A 20,249-nucleotide genomic window follows, 5' to 3' on the forward strand; every position below is an offset into this window, starting at 1 on the left:
CTGATTAATGGTACTTTATGAAACAGTGTTGTAGGAATGGGCTCTAATTGTCACATTGATGAATTGGATTAAATAGGAAAGAACACAAGCGAAGCAGCCTTAATAAATATTTGTTTTGTCTGTCCTAGCTTTCCAAAGAGCTTTTTATACAAGATTCTACGATTTTCTGGGCCAGATGGAATCACTCTGCTCACTCTTGTTTTTTTGAGTTACGGTGAATTGATTTTTTTCTTTTTGATTTGTTACTTTCAGTATCCAAGGTTATACCCAACATGGTTACAACACAATTACCAAAATAATCCACCTCACTGGGCCCAAAGTTTGGGTGGCTGCACCACACTGAGTCTGTAGATGGCAAAAGAGAAAAGTTTCCACGAATTTCTATTGAACGGTCAGGACCAAAAGCTCGTGAGGACTGAGGAAAATATCTTTCAGTTGAATTTTTTTTATTTATGTGCCCACTACAGAGGAGAGTAATGAATAGGCTGGGTCTCAGGAGGATGTGCTACACAAAGAATTTTACTAAGAATTGCTAAAATAACTTAATAAAAGACTGAACAAAACCCCCACTAAGCACTGGACGTTGGCTAGACGTGCGGATCACGCCTTTATTCGGTCCGTGGGTCCGTGATTAATTCTGTTTGACGTCCAAACTTGATCCACAGTTTGGACGTCCAACCATGACTCAGCCTGGACATCAACATGACGTTCAACATTTGAACGTTGGACTGGTTCATTTCTTTGGACGTCTATGACAGATGCAGGGAATTTACAGGATTAATAAAAGTAATTATTTTTATTTACAAATCTTAACATTGTTGTTATCAGCAATGATACATAGGAATACTGATTATCTATAAACAAACACGATTTATTGTGTCTTTGCCTGCTGATTCATTCAGTGCATGTAGGTTTTCCTGCTTTTCTTTCATTGGTTTATTTATTGTACTTAATCAACCTATTTGTTTGTAACCAGGTTAAAACTGTCATTTATTAAATTGATCGATGTTAAAATGTAAAATAATAATGGTTCAAGTATTTAGAAAGAAGTTTGAATTCCTTTTAAAAGGAGTACAATGTGTTTATCAAGTTTAAAAGAGCACTTGCGTTTTATTTTAGTGAGGTTGGTATTGGGTTTTATCATGAAGAGCTTTGTAACAGGAAGTAATTGTGTTTGTGTTCGGTAGCACACAGGAGAGGAGTTGCGACTAAAGTAGAAGTTTGTACAAGTTCATGCTCACATTTTGCAAACTGCTTGTGAGAAGCTGAGGACATTTCTGCACTGCGCAGCTGTTCACTTTTGTTTTAGCTCAGGAGCTCGCGCCATCTTGGAGATGCTCTTCCCTCTGCCTTCGTTCACACATGACTGTGTCCGTCCAGAAAACCTGCCCTCCGCTGAAAACATGGGACTGCAGAGCCTATACATGTAGAAACATTATAAAAACAAAGTTTGAGATTGAAAGATGTCCACAATGACCACATTTGGACTATAAATAGCCTTTACAAGAAGGTCCTTCTAAAAGACATCACTCCAACGTCACCTTACGCAGTGAGATTATATCAGCACTTAATTTCTACCGATTATGTCATTGATAGATCACAGGGCATTTTCTGGTCTTTACCTTTGTTTTGGCCCCCATTGCCACCAGCAGGGCGCTGTAATGGATAATCTTAACATAGTATCATTAAACTGGTAACTGGCTGCATAATAAAGTCACAGCATAACGAAACCGTGGAGCATGTGTTGCTGGACATGATGGATGACATCATTCAAGGCAACACTGTGTCGCTGTGAGACTCTTTAATGGACCTGAAGGAAAACCTACTGTGTTAGTATGTGAATTGACATACATTACATGTATTTGTACCTCCATTAATGATGACATTGGTGCTAACCTCCAAAATACTGTCAAATATGTGTAGTCTGCAGAGACAGGATGAAGCCTAGCCAACCAAAGCTAATCTGCAGCTTACGTGAAAAAAAGAGAAGTTAGTAGAGGAATATCTTTTTCAGTCATTATCATAATGCCATTGTGAGTGTGACTCATTGCTCTGCTGCCATCCAAAAATGTGCCACATGATGTGACCCTCAAATGCACCCACAGTGGCTGACGTACCTGACAGCTGTGGTCTGTTGGTTCCACTGCTGTGCTGTCAGTCAGAGGAGCTAGTGTTTAATGCCAGGGATGTCCCGTGTGGGCTTTAAAGCTTCTTCTTTCTCATTACCAGAAATTGACACGCTTTAAATGCCTTGTCTTCACCTTCCCTTGCCCCAGTGATTGTGCTCAGTTGATTTAGCCTGTTCAGCAAATTTGCATGCGACACGAGGAAGGTTTGGACATGGCTATGGCTGAGAGCTGCTGACCTTGCTAAGCTTATCTTAAATCACCGCCTTCCATTCTCTCTGATAATTAATGTTTCATGGAGAGATTACTTTCTGGACAGCATGCACAGTGTACTGCTATTACCTTCATGTTGTGAGTATTTGCTGTAGCAGCCACCTGTTTGGATGCTCAGTTTACCATTCATTTGCCAATGACTGTAAACGTGGACCGAAAGAACGTATCGTTGAATTTGATGCCCAAGAAAATGTACCGCATTAGCACCAAAATAATGTGTCCATACAATAAATAGCTCCAAGGTTCTATCAAAGACCAAGTGATGTTTTGTTGTTTTGTTTTCTTGAGCTTTTGTTGAAGCAGTGGAGAGCAGGAAGTGTCCAGTTAGCTTGTTTCTCATGAATCTCAGGTATGCGTCTCTTGCATCTAATTTCAGAATGTCACTACAAATGAATCTCCAGCTGCAGGTTACGGTCGCCTTTTTTATAGCCACCCTGAGCAAAAAACTTGAAAAGAAAAAGGAAATCTTAATATATGATGTTTTTAATAACATATGAAAGTTGGCTTACTGATGACAACATAATGCAACAAAGGGCGAAGTGAAATGGAAACAGATGGGAGGATGAACATTCATTTTGTTGTAATTTAGAAAGATTTGCAGCATGTTTGCATTCGGTTTGAATGAAGCTTGAAAATGTTGACAAGCTTGGTGAGATTTATATTATATTTATCCCAGATTGAGAAACTGAAGAGAGATGGAGCAAAATGCAATTTAAGTAAATCTTAGTGGTGTGGTTTAAGGTCAGTAAGTGACAGCTGATAAAACAGAATAATGGCAGATTGAAAAGAAACAGCCTGGGCCTCTACAGAATCAACGATCTAACATAGAGCATTCACCATCAATGCCACGAGTAGCACTAATCCATATACTGTACATCACATGGACAACAAGAACACCATGTCAATAAACGCTGAAAGCACCCATAGTGAGTCAGACCTGAGCCTATTCATAACAATATCCAGGATAGTAATATTCACTGTGTGTGTGGGTGGGGGGGGGGGGGGGGGGCATGGATGCAGTACTCAGTCACCTTGTAGCTTCTTGTCTCAACTGTCATGAAAACTGTGATGATGAAAAATGTCAGGAGGTGAAATTAAACAGGATTTCAGGTGCTTCTTAGCCGGGTGTTGTTGGAAATATGATAGTGGCTGCATGTTAACCAGCTGTTCATGCAGCCGCTGTCTGCTGCGATAATGGTCACAGCACGACGCTCACATTTATTGTTGTTCTTTGTACTACCAAAGACAAAAGGTGACACCAGTGCAGATCATTTGCTTGTTTTATATAGATTATTAATTCATTTTTTTACGTATGCATCTATATACCAACCTCAGGTATGGTCCTCAACAGGTTTTAAGAAAGAGCGGTTCTTAGATTCACATTATCCTTGTTTGAGGTGATCTTTGGAAGGCACTCTCTTTTCAAATACAGTTTAAAATGCCCTCTATGGTCACGTGTAACCAAAAACTCTCCATTGCATTTCATAAAAGGCTTCATCAGGAAATATGGGTTGGAAAGAGTCGTCAGAGAGTTTTAATAGAAACAAGCTATTATTTTCTTTGGTCCTGGTGTTAGACAGCTGTGCTATATGTCATGATACATCAACTGGTGAAGTTTAAATGAGGTAAGATTTGCAATGTTGCTAATGGCTTTACATATTGACATGTTTGTTGCAACATATATTATGTCTGACGTATGTCTGAGATTGTGGCTGTTTATTCACATCCTGTTGGTAATTCTAGTTTGTTTTTTAACTTAAATGTAACTTATACATTTAAGTTTCAATGAGATAAAGAAATACTTGTCATTTCCAGTATGAGTGTAAGTGAATGTTATTAAATTAAACACAGTGACTCATACGCTCTGTGGCCTGTGAACAGTTTGTGCCCAAAGCTTCAGCACTTGGCATTCTGCCGGGTCACCGTCTGTCCACAGAGCTGCAGTGCCAGTTTCACTTTCATATGTGTCACTCACTCTGTATGTCATCTGATGCTATTTTCTAGTAAAAATCCATTTTTTATCTCACCTCAGATTTTCTATGTGGATGAAGTAAGTTTGCATTAGCGTGCATTAGTGTAACTTGCTCCAAGACCTTGGTTTCCCTACACCAATATTGATAATGTCAATTAGCAACTTGGTTTCCAAAATGACTCATCACCAGAATAAATTATGGACTTATTTTACTAACAAAATACCAAAAATGTTCATGTCATGTTGTTCTGATCCTATTTCCCTTTGGCATCAAAATAAAACACATTTCAAAATCAGGAATTTATGTTAATTCTTTTTCCAAGCACTGCAGGCACTGGTCATAAAAAGTGTGACAGAGACTCAGGGTTCTTCCCTTTTGTCTTCTGCGAGACAAGCAGCTCAGAAGAGGATTTTGATTCACGTCATACTTCCACTGAATGCCCAGGGGATTCTCCTTTCCTGTTGGCTGATTATCATCAACTCAGAACAAGGGGATAAACCTCTCTCCACCAAAATAAGAACAAAATCAGATTGGCTCAGAGCAGGTTAGTTAGGTACAGTTTAAGTGATTTGATAAGATAAGATAAGATAACCTTTATTAGTCCCACACGTGGGAAATTTGTTTTGTCACAGCAGGAAGTGGACAGTGCAAAAGTTATGAGGCAAAAATTAGAATACAATAAGAATAAATACAGTACACAACTGTACAGAATAGAATAAAATAAAATACTATATACAGTAGAATAAAATAAATATACAATAAGATAAAAATAGAATACAAATACAAATACTATATACAACTGAGTAAAAATACAACGATGACAGAAAGGATTATTGCACCTAGTATTATTGCATATGTATGGATGTGTGTGCTTGATCAGTTAAAGTCTTTATTATGGAGTCTGACAGCAGTGGGGAGGAAAGACCTGCGAAATCTCTCCGTCCCACACCGTGGGTGCCGCAGTCTCCCACTGAAGGAGCTGCTCAGTGCTGTCACAGTCTGCTGCATGGGGTGGGAGATGTTGTCCATCAGGGATGACAGCTTAGCCGCCGTTCTCCTGTCACTCACCACCTCCACTGGGTCCAGAGGGCATCCTAGAACAGAGCTGGCCCTTCGGATCAGCCTGTTCAGTCTCTTCCTGTCCCCAGCAGAGATGCTGCCGCCCCAGCAGACCACGCCATAAAAGATAGCAGAAGCCACCACAGAGTCATAGAAGGTCTTCAGGAGTGGGCCCTCCACTCCAAACGACCTGAGTCTCTGCAGCAGGTACAGCCTGCTCTGCCCTTTCCTGTAGAGGGCGTCTGAGTTATGAGTCCAGTCCAGTCTGTTGTTCAGATGAACACCAAGGTACCTGTAGCTGTCCACAGCCTCAATGTCCATACCTTGGATGTTCAGTGGTTGCAGTGGAGAATGCTTGTGCCTGCGGAAGTCTACCACCAGCTCCTTGGTTTTACTGGCGTTGATCTGGAGGTAGTTCAGCTGGCACCAGTCCACAAAGTCTTGGGTCAGACCTCTGTACTCCTTGTCGTCCCCATCAGTGATGAGGCCGACTATTGCAGAGTCATCAGAGAACTTCTGCAGGAAGCACTGGGTGGAATTGTGGGAGAAGTCTGCAGCGTAGGTGGTGAAGAGGAACGGAGCCAGAACCGTTCCCTGTGGGGCCCCGTACGGGGGCCCCACAGGGAACGGTTCTGGCCCTGTCCGACACACAGCCCTGAGTCCTCACATACTGTGGTCGGTCGGTGAGGTAGTCCAGGATCCAGGTAGTGAGGTGATGGTCCACTCCAGAGTTCACCAGCTTGTCCTTTAGAACCGAGGGAAGAATGGTGTTGAAGGCACTGGAGAAATCAAAGAACATGATTCTCACAGTGCTTCCAGTGGTCTCCAGGTGAGCGAGGGAACGATGTAGGAGGTGAATGACGGCATCATCCGCTCCAATGCCAGGCTGGTAGGCAAACTGAAGTGGGTCCAGTGATGAGCTTATTAGGCGCCGAAGCTGAGCCAGGACCAACCGCTCCAGGGTCTTCATCAGGTGGGATGTCAGAGCCACCGGCCTGTAGCTGTTGAGGTCCTTTTTGGTTTAGGATTCCTACTACTTCATTTGCTTTGCTCCTGCTAAATTGCTTGAATAAAATTCTAAATTGTGGACATTCACTTTTAACCTTTTATGGAGCAGTAAAGGTAAAAGTCTGAGGATTATTCTTTATTTGTGCAAATAGCTCTTACAGGTTTCCCCTGGTGGCTGTAGTTCAGGTGGTAGAGCCTACCAGTCGATCCTTGTCTCCTCCAGTCTGTATGCCAAATATCTTTGGCCAAGATACTAACCCCACGTTGTCTGAATGTCTGTGGGATGGAAGCACTTACGTAGAGCATAGAATAAAGTTAGGGTTGTGTAAAGCACTATGGGTGCTCAGAAGAGCACTGTACAAAAACCCGTCCATTACCTAGTGGCACTAAATGAATCTTTCCTTGGCGCCTGCTGTCCAGGCTACTAAAATCATTCCAGAAATGACAAGTGCCACAATCAGTAGGGGAACTACCTTTAACAGGTGAGACTGATGAATTGTAGGACTACTAATGAGGACTGGGTGAGACTCAGATACAAGGAAAATGTGTTAATGAACCACATTTTTCAGCTTTTGATATTTTTCTTTAAAAAACAAACAAACTTTGAGTCCCTTTTGTCTATTTGAAATTAGCGTCATCATTAAAATGAAACACCAGCTTGTTTAACTCTATGTTATGCAGTGCTACACGTAACGTGCTAATTTACCCCAAAAAGTTTTGTCTAAACGATGTTTCAAATTGACATGTAGATTTATTTTTTTCTTTAAGCCTGTGCTTCTAAAATGTTGTCAATGCTGCATCTCTAGGCTGTAGGCTTAGTTATGCATGCAGTCTATTTTGAGGACATAGTGCTTTGAAATGAAGCACTGACTAATCTTCACACATCCTGAAGACTGCCTGATAGGCGTGCCTCTCTCTTTGGCTTCTTTGTGGTGAGATATGTGAGGGGAGAGAGAAACGGGGAAAAGAACAGGAATGAAAGACTGAAGGGAGAAGGGAAAAAGGAAGGGGAGCAGTGCCAGGACCCGTGGTCATCCTACAGGGTGTACGAGGCTGCCAGAGGCCTTGTAATCTCCCCTTACCCTGCCCTCCATCCCATCTCTCTCATCCTTTCCACTTCACCATGACAAACAGGATCGGCTCTCTATGAAAAAGCCAAAGGCTACCTCTTGTCTTTCTTTCCCCTTTCTTACCCAGCCGCCCTCATCCCATTTGTCATTTACCCTGCCTCACTCTTGGTTAACTCACAGGGACTGGCTGTTGCTGCCCGGCTGTTGCTGCCCGGCTTGGCTGCCGAGCTCCCAGGCCTGGCAAGAACGCTCCACCAGTTCCCCCAGTGTCAGCATTTAGAAACCCTCTTAATGGGTTTAGGCACATTTGCTAATTTGTCAACAAGTTTTGGATGTGGAAGCTTCTGCCAAGCTGCTCGGTCTGGCACTTGACTGAAATGGATGTCTGCTGGCCAACTGTTTGTGTAGGCATGGGCAAAATCAAATTCAAAGCACTTTCAGTACTTGACAGTGAGTGGCTTGTAAACGATAACAATTATTTTTTTATCATTCTGCATATTAATAGAGATGAATTCAGATATTATTCAGATAATACTTTAATGCTAGAATGATAATGAATTGAATAAAATTGAAATTTGGAGTAAGAAATGGCACATTTCCATGCCAAGGCATGTTTGTGGTTCTTCAAATCAATTTGGTCATCACATAAAGTCATTCCATGACATCTATTGTGCTGTATCACTGGCCATTTGATTGATTTATACCTGTTTACGAGGTACAATGACATGGCAGTGGGAAAAAAGGTGATTTAAGGCAGCGGTCCCCAACCCTTTTTTATCATGGACCAGTTTCACGTTGGACAAACTGTCTGTGTGTGTGTTTGGGTGATGTAATGCAAATATAATGATCCTTGAAATTTTCTTTTAAATGCAGCTTTCTTTTTGTTGGCGCTCTCCGATTCTTCTGGTGTCACATCTTTGGCTTTCTCTCCATTTTCAAAGACGCTCTCCAGTGATTTTTTTGTCTTTGTGTCATTTTTGCAAGGACTTAATGATGCATTGAACGAAGAAAAAAAACCTCTGCACTCTGTGATGTTTGCGTTATGTAAGTTTCCAGGTGGAGGCCGACCATTGGTGGAAGATGGAATGAGGCCGGCTACAAATTGGGACCTGACTGGGCCGGCAGCCTCTCCTACTTCCTGTTTGTAGCGAGCCGTGCGTTCGGCCCTGTGTTCTGTGTGACTGAGTTTCCTGAGATGAGAAGAGCTAGGCTGCAGTGGAAATAGTTTAGAAAGACCTCTATCTGGACATGGTAGCTGTAGGGGTGGGAAGCCGCTTCTTTTTAGAACCTTTTTCTCGTGTTTCGGTTAGGGAGACAGGTAAGAGGCTTGTATTTTCTTTTAGGGTTTTCTCACTGTAGGGAAGTTAGTTCTGTTTCATTTCTAGTGTGTTTTGTTTGTTGTTTTGTCCATGCCCACCCTGATGCTCGCTACCTGTTGAATTAATAAAACAAATAGTGGCTGTGTGTTTTACTTCTTTGCTTTCTTTTTCTTGTTTTCCTTGTGTTGCACTCCGGCTCCCCCTAGGCCGGTGCAACAGGGATATTTTCTTGACACACTTTAGAACCAGCAGGGTTGTCAAAACACAACAACCTACCTCAGTATCGTTGTTGACCATGTCCATCCACTTATCACCAGTGCCCCCATCTTCTAATCACTGTTTCCAGCTGGAGATTTGTTATTGTGTCTTTGTCGCATAGCTCAAATCACCTCACTGTTATGTGACGGCTGTGTGCAGATCAGGCCTAACGAAACAGGGGAAGCAAAACCAGATACATAACATCAGACCTGGACCTTCAAAATAAAACAGGAAACACAGACTGAAAATAATAACACAGAGCTGGAATTTAGCACAAGTTCCCTTTGAGACTTTAATATATAAGTTTTACCCAAGCTAATCTGCCATTCTTTTTAAAAAAGTCACCAGCAGGAGGTAGCATTTACCAGACAGTTTCGTGCACATACACTCTGTGCATAACAGTTTAGAGGCACATTTAAAGGAAATTTGTGGGCTTTTGGTTGGTTCTTTTGCTTTGTGCTTGTAGAAACGAGGATGATAGGTAGTATTTTAAGTTTAATAGATAGTAGGTACTTCTTCAAGTATATTCTACAGCATTGTACACACTAGTACCTCTAGATGGTTTCAGAAGATTTTAAAAAGAAGCTAAGTGCAGCTTTGAAATAATTATACAGAGAAGCACAATCTTCTGTTTTCATAATATACTCAAGGTCACATTGATTCAGATGAGAAATATAACACTATTTCACCAGTTTAACTTGCCTCCAGATTAAAAAAAGTGTACTAGGCATTTCAGAGATTAAAAAATTACTTGTAATTTGAATACTCCCATTAAATCAGTGCCTTTTGGAAGTAAAGAATAGATCTCTTTTCTCTTGTGTGTTTTCACCAATACAGGGTTTCTAAGCACAGGAGACCAGGCAGCCAAGGGCAACTATGGACTGCTGGATCAAATTCAGGCTCTCAGGTGGATCAAAGAAAACATCCAGGCCTTCAAAGGAGACCCAAAGCGAGTGACCATTTTTGGCTCTGGTGCAGGAGCATCGTGTGTCAGCCTGCTAACCCTCTCACATTACTCAGAAGGTACATGTTCTTTTTCACGGATCAAGGCACAACCACAGTAATATATGGTCAAAAGCAGGGGTCTTGTCATCAGTTTATAATTCCTGCTGTTATTTTGATATAGTGTGGATTTCACATCAAAAACAAACCCACAGTGAATCGTGAAGCGTGGAAGTTTTTTTTTAAAGAAGACCTGAAATGATAACACATTTCCTAGTAGAGGAAACAATGTAGCAAAAAGACATCTGTTTTCTCTTGTTTAGTTAAAATTAAAATTAACTCCTACAGTATTAAATAGATTCATGCAGTTATTTAGACCTATCCTTCACTTACCCTTGATATTAAGGATGCAAACAAGTAGCTCCTGCATCTGTTTCCTCTTGCTTTGCATTTACATACATCTGTGGCAAGGGGCATGTGCAATAGTTAACAATGGCAACACTATTTTGAGGTATTTATTTGTCCTTGAGTGGATATATGTATACCTAGGTAATCAGATTTTTCTCAAACATAGACTGGATTCGTTCATATTCAGTTCTAGCAAATCAAACACTTAATTGACTTAATTGTGCACAGCAACTAGAGGTCGATGGGCAATTTTTGTAAACAAAGAAACAAAACCACAGAAAAGAGAACATAACCTCAATATAAACCTAAGCTCTGCTCAGCTGGAGGAAGCGCTTCAGTTTGTATATCCATCGCCCCGCCTGTTCACCGTGTGTACTTTGTAGCTTTTTCAAACAAAAAATATTCCTGTATGAAAATGAAGTGTTTGCTCTTTGTCTCTTAGATTATTTCTAATACAGAGAACACTTCATACGTATGACAAACATGCACGTTCCTTGGGTTGTTTATCATATTTGATACTGAAATGCAGTCTGTAGTCATTTACACTGGAGCATGAGGTATGAATGAGAAAAAGACTGTATTTACATCTTTGTTTACAGACAATAATATGGAAAATTTTAATTAAAAAACACAAAAGATAATTCTTCTAGTAAAAACAAACAAACAAGCAAAAAACAGGATTTGGAAGATTTGGAAAATGTTCTCGCAGTTCCCCTTCAGCTGTCCTCTCTTTGTGATATGAAAACTTTGTGAAAAACAAAACTCTGCACAAAATGTATATTTTTATCTTGCTGGTAAAAGTCTCTTGGTCGCTTTACCAAATATGCGAGGGAAGATTTTTATTTCCTTATGTCATGGCTATTTTGGCGTTTCATTTTCCTTATCTTGTACTTGAAGAAACATGAATGGCTTGATAGACACATATAAAATCCCTTGTGTTCAATTGCTGCAGCAGTCATGGTGCCCATACACCCTTGTAGGCAACCTTCATTTCATCAGACTTCACAAAGGAAGGTATTGTCACTTGTTGCCTCAGTTGGATCTCTGTTGTAAAGCTGCCATAAAGATTTATGTAGCTTCAACATTTGCATTAGCAGCACACCAGAAGCTGATAACACTCTCACTCTTTCAGTGTGTTTAGTTTTAGAGTGAACATCTAACTAACAGTGACAGTGGTGAAAGCTTGTACACGACTAACCAGGCTTTATGGGAAACATCTGCTCTGTCCGAATAACATACTTTTAACTGAGCCCGGCTGAGTCACCACTGTGTTTGCATGAATATAAATAGAACCCATGGCTTCAGTGTTCCTACCGCACTGTGGCCCACTTACTGACTGGCAGCTCGAGAAGTCATGCTAACAATGTTCCAGAATGTGGAACCAGCCTGAAGTATAGTAACAGCAAATATCTTCTATATGCCAGTTTATCATTCATTCATTCGTTAGAGACAGAAAGACGTAAATTAAATATTATGAATTATTCTATTATTTGCTATGAAATGTGTGCTGGAAATAATGGAGACATGGCTTCTTAGAATTCTGTTATACTGGTCTGCATGCCCAGTGTTATTTGAGAAGTCTTACCCACATCACATCATCATGTACTAATGTGTAGTCATGACCTCTTTGGCAACACATTTTATCACACTTTGTACCCACTTAGTACATGTTGTTATTTTTATTTTTTACATGTAGGGTAGATGGATAGAAATGTTTTCTGTAAGTGTTGAAGTGTTGGAGGACTGGCTAACCGAAAAGAAACTAATACATGAGCAGATCTGGCAGCACAAATGAATCAGCTACTAATGGAGGAGATGCCTCCATAATGGCTAACTGAAGGCCGGACAGTCCTGATCCTCAAGGATCCCCAGACTGGTCCCATCCAACTACCAGCCATTACCCTGCCTCAGCTTAACATGGATGCTCCTGAAAGGCATCATAGCGGCTAAGATGAACAGGCTCAATACATCAGCAGGCCCCAGAAAGGAACTGGCAGAAACACCAGAGGGGCAAAACACCAACTCCGTGTAGATAGAGCAGTCTCTCGAGTCTGTAAGACCAGACTAACCGACCTGTGCACCGCCTGTATTGACTATAAGAAAAGCTGCAACACTGCATCAGACATGGATCCAGAAATGCCTAAAACAGTACAAATGCAACAAGATCCAAATCGCATATGTCAGGAATTTTATGGGTATATAGCAAACGCCATTAAGTGTGGGATTTCCCAAGTATTAACCTGTCCACGGCTGTTCTGCATAGGCCTGAACACTCTCAGCCAGATCGTTAATAAGACTGGCTACAGATATTACATACTACTGGCATGCTACAAGCTGTATGCCAGGAGTGAACAAGACATCAGTTCACTGATCCACACGACTCGGAACTCCAGCAAAGACATTGGAACGTCATTCGGACAAAGAGGGAAGGTAGTCAGAACTGAGGGAATTGCACTACCAGAAGGCAACATTGGAGATATTGAAAACAGCTACAAGTACCTTGGAATCCCACAGGCAAATGGGAATGATGAAGAGCCCACTAGGAAAGCCGTAAACACTTAATTCCTTCAGAGAGTAAACAAGTCCTGAGGAGTGAGCTGAATGGGAATAACAAGATCTGGGCAATCAATGCTTACACCCTGCTGGGATCATAAGTCCTGCACCCTGAGACCGTAAGCTGAGCGGAAGGTGGCCAAGGACTAGTGAGTGTCAGGATAAAACAACAAAGACCCATGAGTACATCAGGAAGATGACCAAAACTCGTCATTTGCTTAGTGAATACCTCAAGCAGCAAAACCCAAGAAAGAAGAGGAGCCGTAGAGGGTTAATTACTATAGTCTTACAATAGAATAATGTACATCAAATTGCTTGAGAATTAGTTCTCCCAGATCATAACTGTGCTTGTCTTGCTTGGTATAGTGTTAACAAACAAATGGCAAAACATTTGCTTTATCAAGGTGAAAGGTTGCCTAAGAGAGTTGAGGCTTTGTTAAAGGTGGTCATACCAAATACTGACTTTCTAGCTTGTTTGAACTTGAAAACTCAGTTTTTGTTTCATATGTTGTATTTCCATGTTCAATAAACTGCTGCACCAGTTTTTAACAATGTGTGACAATGAATCTGAAAATAACTTTCACAGAATTTTTCAGCGATTCTGAATTCAATTAAATGGTAAAAGGGCATGTACTCAGTAATCACTGTAACCAGACAAACAGTTAAATAGATTGGAGTGCCATCAAAATCTGTTTTGAAAGAGAAAAGTACTGCCGATTTTGCAATACCAATTTAAACCATAAAGCATGAATACAGTGAAGTGTGTATATTACTAACACAAATTCCAATCTCAGATCTGTTCCAGAAAGCCATCATCCAGAGCGGCACTGCTCTGTCCAGCTGGGCAGTCAACTACCAGCCTGCCAAATATACAAGAGCCCTGGCTGAGAAGGTGGGCTGCAACATGCTGGACACCATCGACCTGGTGGAGTGTCTGCAGAAGAAGAACTACAAGGAACTAATTGAGCAGTACATCACACCCGCTAAGTACCACATTGCCTTCGGGCCAGTGATCGATGGTGATGTGATCCCCGATGACCCCCAGATTCTCATGGAGCAAGGGGAGTTCCTGAACTATGACATTATGCTGGGGGTCAATCAGGGTGAGGGGTTCAAATTTGTTGATGGCATTGTGGACAGTGAGGATGGCGTGTCTGCCAATGATTTTGACTTTGCTGTTTCTGACTTTGTTGACCATCTGTATGGCTACCCTGAGGGCAAAGACACTCTCCGTGAAACCATCAAATTCATGTACACTGACTGGGCTGACAAGGAGAACCCAGAAACTCGCCGCAAAACCCTGGTGGCTCTGTTTACTGACCATCAGTGGGTGGCACCAGCTGTGGCCACAGCTGACCTCCATGCTCAGTATGGTTCGCCCACATATTTCTATGCTTTCTATCACCACTGTCAGAGTGACATGAAGCCCAGCTGGGCTGACTCAGCTCATGGAGATGAAGTCCCATACGTATTTGGAATCCCCATGATCGGCCCAACGGATCTCTTCAACTGCAATTTCTCCAAGAATGACGTGATGTTAAGTGCTGTTGTCATGACCTACTGGACGAACTTTGCTAAAACAGGGTAAGTGCTTCTTTTCCTTCACTGCTCTTTCTATTTAATGCCTCTATAGAATCAGTAGTATCAAACTCTTCTGAATACGTGTAAAATAACACAAGACAAACAGACAAATAATTAAAGAAGCCAAAAACATCAGATTCAGTAAAAGGATTAGATGTTATAGTCCCTGATATTGCATTGCTTTTCACTCGCTGGGCCCACGTCCTCATTTTAGGTTTGACAGCGTTTTAGCAGGTAAAGGTGATGTTTTGACATGAATTGAGCTGCTGTTTTGGGAAGGCCTCGAAGGGGACTGGCGACGGCTCCCTGGCAGATCCCCGTGCACTAAATAGAAGTGAAGAAGTTAAAAAATGGAGACCAAGGAGGGAGGGAGGGTGGGGCACGTAAACGAGAATGATCAGCTTGCAGAACTGGGGGAACCTCTGTAGATGACAGCCGGAAGCGTGTTTGGAGGCGTGGTCCCACTCCTGAAATTCCGAAACATAATCTCCAATAAATGGAAAGAATCTTGAGGGATGGCTGTTACGAGTAAAGGCAGCCCAGAAACTTTACCAGCAGCACACATCGTTGTGTGCCTCAACTTTCGGTCTTTTACCCAAGCTAATCTGCCATTCTTTTGGGATCAGATTTATTTGAAATGTACTTTCTTTAAAGCACTATATGGAAGAAACCAAATTCATATTCCCATTTCGCTACCCTCTTATTCTCATAACTGGTTTAATTGTACTGTGAGTGAAGTGGCAAAAAGCATCGTAAAGTGTTTTTTGTTTCTCAAGAAACCAGCTCCACGTGTTTTCATGACTGTAGTGGATTCAAATAGTCATTTAATTACTTCTGTAGTTTTTTTTATTTTTATTTTCAGTTAAAATTTTCACTGTAGCCATGAATCACCATCAGATCCTGTGACTGTGAAGACATAACGTGTGATTCAAATCATTTTATTACTTGCAAACACCTCCGTGAGCCCTAATGGGCAATGGATGACTCCTCCTATAAGGACAGAAATGTTTGATCATAGGGTAAAGGTGATCACTTAAAATAAGACTGTCATGATTTAATTGAAAGAAATATAGGTGGATCCAATCTAGTGCAGCAAAATGACCTCCAACCCCTAATGAGATGCATTTATTGTATGTTTGTGACACAATAAAGGACAGTATGGTGGCATGCATACACGTCAGGTAACCTATAATACATACTGTGTATAAATACTTAATATTCTAAGGATAGACAGAACATAAACTCTTGCTAACCTAGAGTTTGAATGATTAACATGTGAGTCAAAAAGATCAAGTGGAGGTTAATAAAACAAGTCAAATCCGCCCAGCTGCTGCAGCAGTGCTGGGTTTGATGAAAGGATTTTCTTGCTGTTTATATTTGGATCACGCTTTTGCTTCACACACACCTTGAGATTAGGTATCAGCGTGTTTGCAGCCCACTCATACTGAAAATTCACTTTAAGGCGAATAAATAAAGTCATGATCAGCTTCATAATCTGCAGTGTTCATTCTGGCAGACTTGCAGACATTTTGGAAGACTCTTTTCTCTTGCTGCTTTTTTAATGGGCACAGAATAAAGCACTGTCATGAATCATGGCAGAGTGACGTTTCTTTTTTTTTTACTTTTCCTCATATCACTACAGAGAATTGGACAAGTTGAGCATGATACCATATGTGCATGTTAACTAGGGCTGGGTATCGTCACTGATTTCTAGAATCGATTCGATCCACGATTCTATTAAATTCGATTCGATTTGAATCTGGGAAATTTTGACAGTCAGAAATATTATAATTCAGATCAGTAAATTTACATATTTTTGTATCTATAAAAAGGAAGCTGACACACGCAAGGCTTTATCAAAGCAGAGGCCTTTGTGTCAAAGTAGCTGAAGATAAAACACAGAAAAACATGAAGGTGATTTTCCTGGCCTGGATTTTATAAAAATATTCTGCAGTACATCAAAAACGAAAGAAAACCATTAATTACCTTATGAACATTACCTCTGACATTACAGCGGTTTTATTAGAGACACGGCTGAGCGTTTTGCATTTTGTATAATTTTAAAAAGTTTAAATTTGTTCAGTATTGAACGGCAGAAATTAGGTTTTCTTTTCAGAAGTATGTAAACAGAAAAAAAAACCAGCGGCCGACAGCCTGTAAACAACGGAAGACTTGTGCGTAACAAGCAAGCGAATAATGAAGAAAGGGAAACTGTTCTTGAAGTACAGAGAGAGAGAGAGGGAGCTGTGCATCGTGGTCGAAGCAAAACAGTGAAAGTCAGAGTGAATTCATGACGATGTTTATGTGAAGGGTTGGATCTTCTTTTGCTGCTGGTTCGGTCAATATTCTTTGGAGAGAGATCAAACTAACAGCTTTAGAATCGGTGCAAAAACAGGCGTAAACGCAAAGCGCGGACCCGCCGACACATCAGGATCAGCGAGCTGTCGGCTTTCAGCCTATCACAAGTCGCCACTCTGTTGTAGGGCTAACACAGAGTGACACACAACATCCACACTCACATGCACAGCCATTGGCAATTTAGAAAAACCAGTTAACATAATCCCATTAACTGCATGACTTTGGATTGTGAGATGAGGCAAAGTACCTGAAGAGCACTCACGCAGACACTGGAAGAACATTGAATTCACTCCAGTTCAATTTTATTTATGTAGCACCAAATCACAACAATGTGCTTGATATAATAGGATAAAGACCCTACAGTTATAGAGTTTGTTTTTTTTGCCTGTCCCGTTTGGATCTTTAGCCATCAGAATTGTTGTCTGAAGGCCAAGAAAGATACCAAGGGACAAACATGACTGGGGGATAGGACAGGGAGAAAGAATGAAAGAAAGAGAGGGAGAGAAAGAAAAACAGAGGGGAGAAGAGACGGTGAGAAGGGGGGGAAGAAAGAAAGAAAAACAAACAAAACACCTGGATCACCTGTATGGAGAAAAAAAACCAGAAGAGAAAACAAACAAAAGAGCAACATAATAAAAAAACAGCACCATCACAATAAACTAGCTAACAGTAGATATCAGTAGATACTAAATATTACATGTTATTGTGCAGCACGCAAGATCGACAGCGCACAATGTGCTTTGAGGCAGCAGCCAAGAAAGCTGTAGTCCGCGTCTGTGAACACCCGTGTGTACACCTGTGTGCACACCTGTGTGGATCAGCATGCTTGCATTCCAAAGGTTTCTCCATGTAATGATCTGCTAGGGAGTGTGGGGAGCCACAGCCCCGTCCACCAGGGTATGAAGCAGGTATGGAGGAGATCCAGGCCCCAGACATGCAGAGGCCCCAGAATACGAGGACCCAAGGAGGACCACCAGGGGGGGAACCGTGTCACCCTCCTGGGAAGAGCTGAGGAGAGCCCCAAACGAGAGGTCACCCAGCAGCCACGGAGCAGAGGCCAGAGGGGGTTGTAGTGACGTGTCCGCGGGCTCTGCCGGCAACCAGCTGTACTAGAGAGGACCGGGCCCAGAGGCCTGAGGGCACCCACCCTCCAGAAGGGGCCCAGCTGGGCCACAGGCGCCACGCCCCGCCAATCGGCCACCAGGAGTGAGCCGGTACATACATGAGCGCCCAGCCCCAGACACCAAGAACCACCGACACACCAACGTCTGAGGGCATCAGCCACCGGCAGGGAGTGTGGTGAGGGGAGATAGGTCTCCATACCTCAGAGAGGTGGAGTCTAAGACCCAAGCTGACATATAGACACAGACGAACAGGCGCACGCGGACACAAACATGCATTCCCACCCCATATGCACAACCAAATACTCAGCACTCACCCGACGTGTAGACAGACACAAATAGACACTGCACAGACAGTCGCACTCCCCAAACATACTCTATATCCCAGGTCCAGGTACCCCCGCCCCCAGAAGGGAAAACCGTACCCAGACCCAGGACATGTAACCCTTTTCTCTGGGGTGGAGGAAAGCAGACCGCCTCCTTATCTGCAGTAGCAGGGAGGCTCCGCATCCCAGACCCCAATCCGACGGCCAGCACCTCCTCCCTGCCCCCCAGCCCTGACGGCTAACACAACCGGGGTGAGTGAAGACCCCAAACCTCCCTACGCCCACTCATATGTAGTGTTGCTGTGTGCTGTTCTAAAGTGCATTTAAAACTCAGGAGAACATGGTACTAGCTTCCTCTCAGAGAGCAGCACGGCTCCTCCAGAAAAACCCTCAGTGTCTAAATGCATTTAAAGTTGAGGGTAGGGCACCAGCGCCAGAGGTGGGTTTGAATACACAGAACATCCTCTGGACGCTGTATGACGTGCCCACCCCCAAGCCCCTATATGTATGTGTTATGTGAGAGTAAGAGTAATGTGGATGTCTAGGTTGCAGAATAAAATTGAGGCACAGGCGGCCAGAAGGGGACAGAGGGGGAGTGCCCCCCCTGCACCCTGGTGACACACCTGCACCCCAAGCCCTGCGTGTGTGGGTGGGTGTGGAGGAGTGGGAATAGGGAGGCAGCTGAGGATGGGGAGGGAAGAGAGGGAGGGGCAAGCGGCCCCTCCCTGGGGCCAGCTCCCCCGCTGACCCCAGTAGGCACCCCCACACTCCGGAACCCACCAGGGCAAGGGGGCCCAGGCCCATCCGGACCGGGGCCCGCAGCAGCAGCACCGCCCAGCCCCACAGAGTCCGGGACAGCCCACCCGACTCCACCGCAGAGAAAACTGCACCAACCCCATCATCCAATCCTCTTCCAGACTACACAAGACAATAGACACCCAGGTGGAGTTGGACTGGTTCGTATATAGTGCTTTTCTACTCTCTCGGAGTACTCAAAGCTAGACAACATGCCACATTCACACCCATTCTCACAAGCACTTTCTCTATACATAGTGCTTTCTAAGTACATTCACACTCTGGAATGGATGCATTGGAGATGCATCCATTCCAGAGGGATTAGTATCTTGCCAAAGGATACTTGACATGCAGACTGGAGGAGCCAAAGATTGAACCACCAACCTTCGGATCAGTAGATGACCTGCTCTACCTCCTGAGCTACAGCCACCTGTTACCTTGTAACAGGAAGAAACCTGCAGCAGAACCAGGTTCAGGGAGGGGCAGGGCCATCTGCTGCGAATGGCTAAGGGCGAGGTGTGGGAGCCAAGACAAAAGACACAAATGTGGACAAAGACACAATGTGGAAGAGAGCCAAAGATGAATAATAATGTTTAAATGCAGAGGTCTATAAACACATAGTAAGTGAAAGCATGCACACTCCAAAGCACCCCAGTGTGGAGATGGTAGATGGGAGACCTACTTGAAGTAAGAGTGCTAATCACTGCATCACTGTGCTATCCCAGGCTTTCATATTCAGATAGACACAGCCCACTGCTGACCATGGTATCTTACAAATAACTTGAGTCTTGAGTAAAAAGGAGGAAAAATAAACTGCTCTCCTGAGATGAAAGTAATTAAGTATAATCCCAAACAACATTTAAGATTAAGATAGAGCTAACCGCGATGACCTATGTAATGTGAACTTACCGTTGATCCTTTTTTCTTATTGCTAATAGTTTTTTCTAAAGATCACCATTTTAAAACTGACACTACAAAGCACGTTGTTTGAGATAACAGCTGAATAATAAGTGTACATGTGGGTTTAACTGCACGCTGAATGTTCAAAACACATCAGCATAATTCTTTAAAGAAGTGGC

The 20,249-nt window shown here is 42.6% G+C and overlaps 1 protein-coding gene across 1 annotated transcript in view; it reads left to right on the forward strand.

Moving 5' to 3' along the window:
- nlgn4xa (neuroligin 4 X-linked a) overlaps positions 1–20,249 on the forward strand; it is a 108,159-nt gene that overhangs the window by 79,614 nt on the left and 8,296 nt on the right. The window contains exons 4-5 of the mRNA XM_026158222.2: positions 9,924–10,109; positions 13,784–14,573. Coding sequence (XP_026014007.1) covers positions 9,924–10,109; positions 13,784–14,573 — 976 coding nt within the window. The remainder of the gene's footprint in view (positions 1–9,923; positions 10,110–13,783; positions 14,574–20,249) is intronic.

This window comes from Astatotilapia calliptera, chromosome 23 (genome assembly GCF_964374335.1).
Source record: "Astatotilapia calliptera chromosome 23, fAstCal68.1, whole genome shotgun sequence".
In the NCBI taxonomy this organism is placed as follows: domain Eukaryota; kingdom Metazoa; phylum Chordata; class Actinopteri; order Cichliformes; family Cichlidae; genus Astatotilapia; species Astatotilapia calliptera.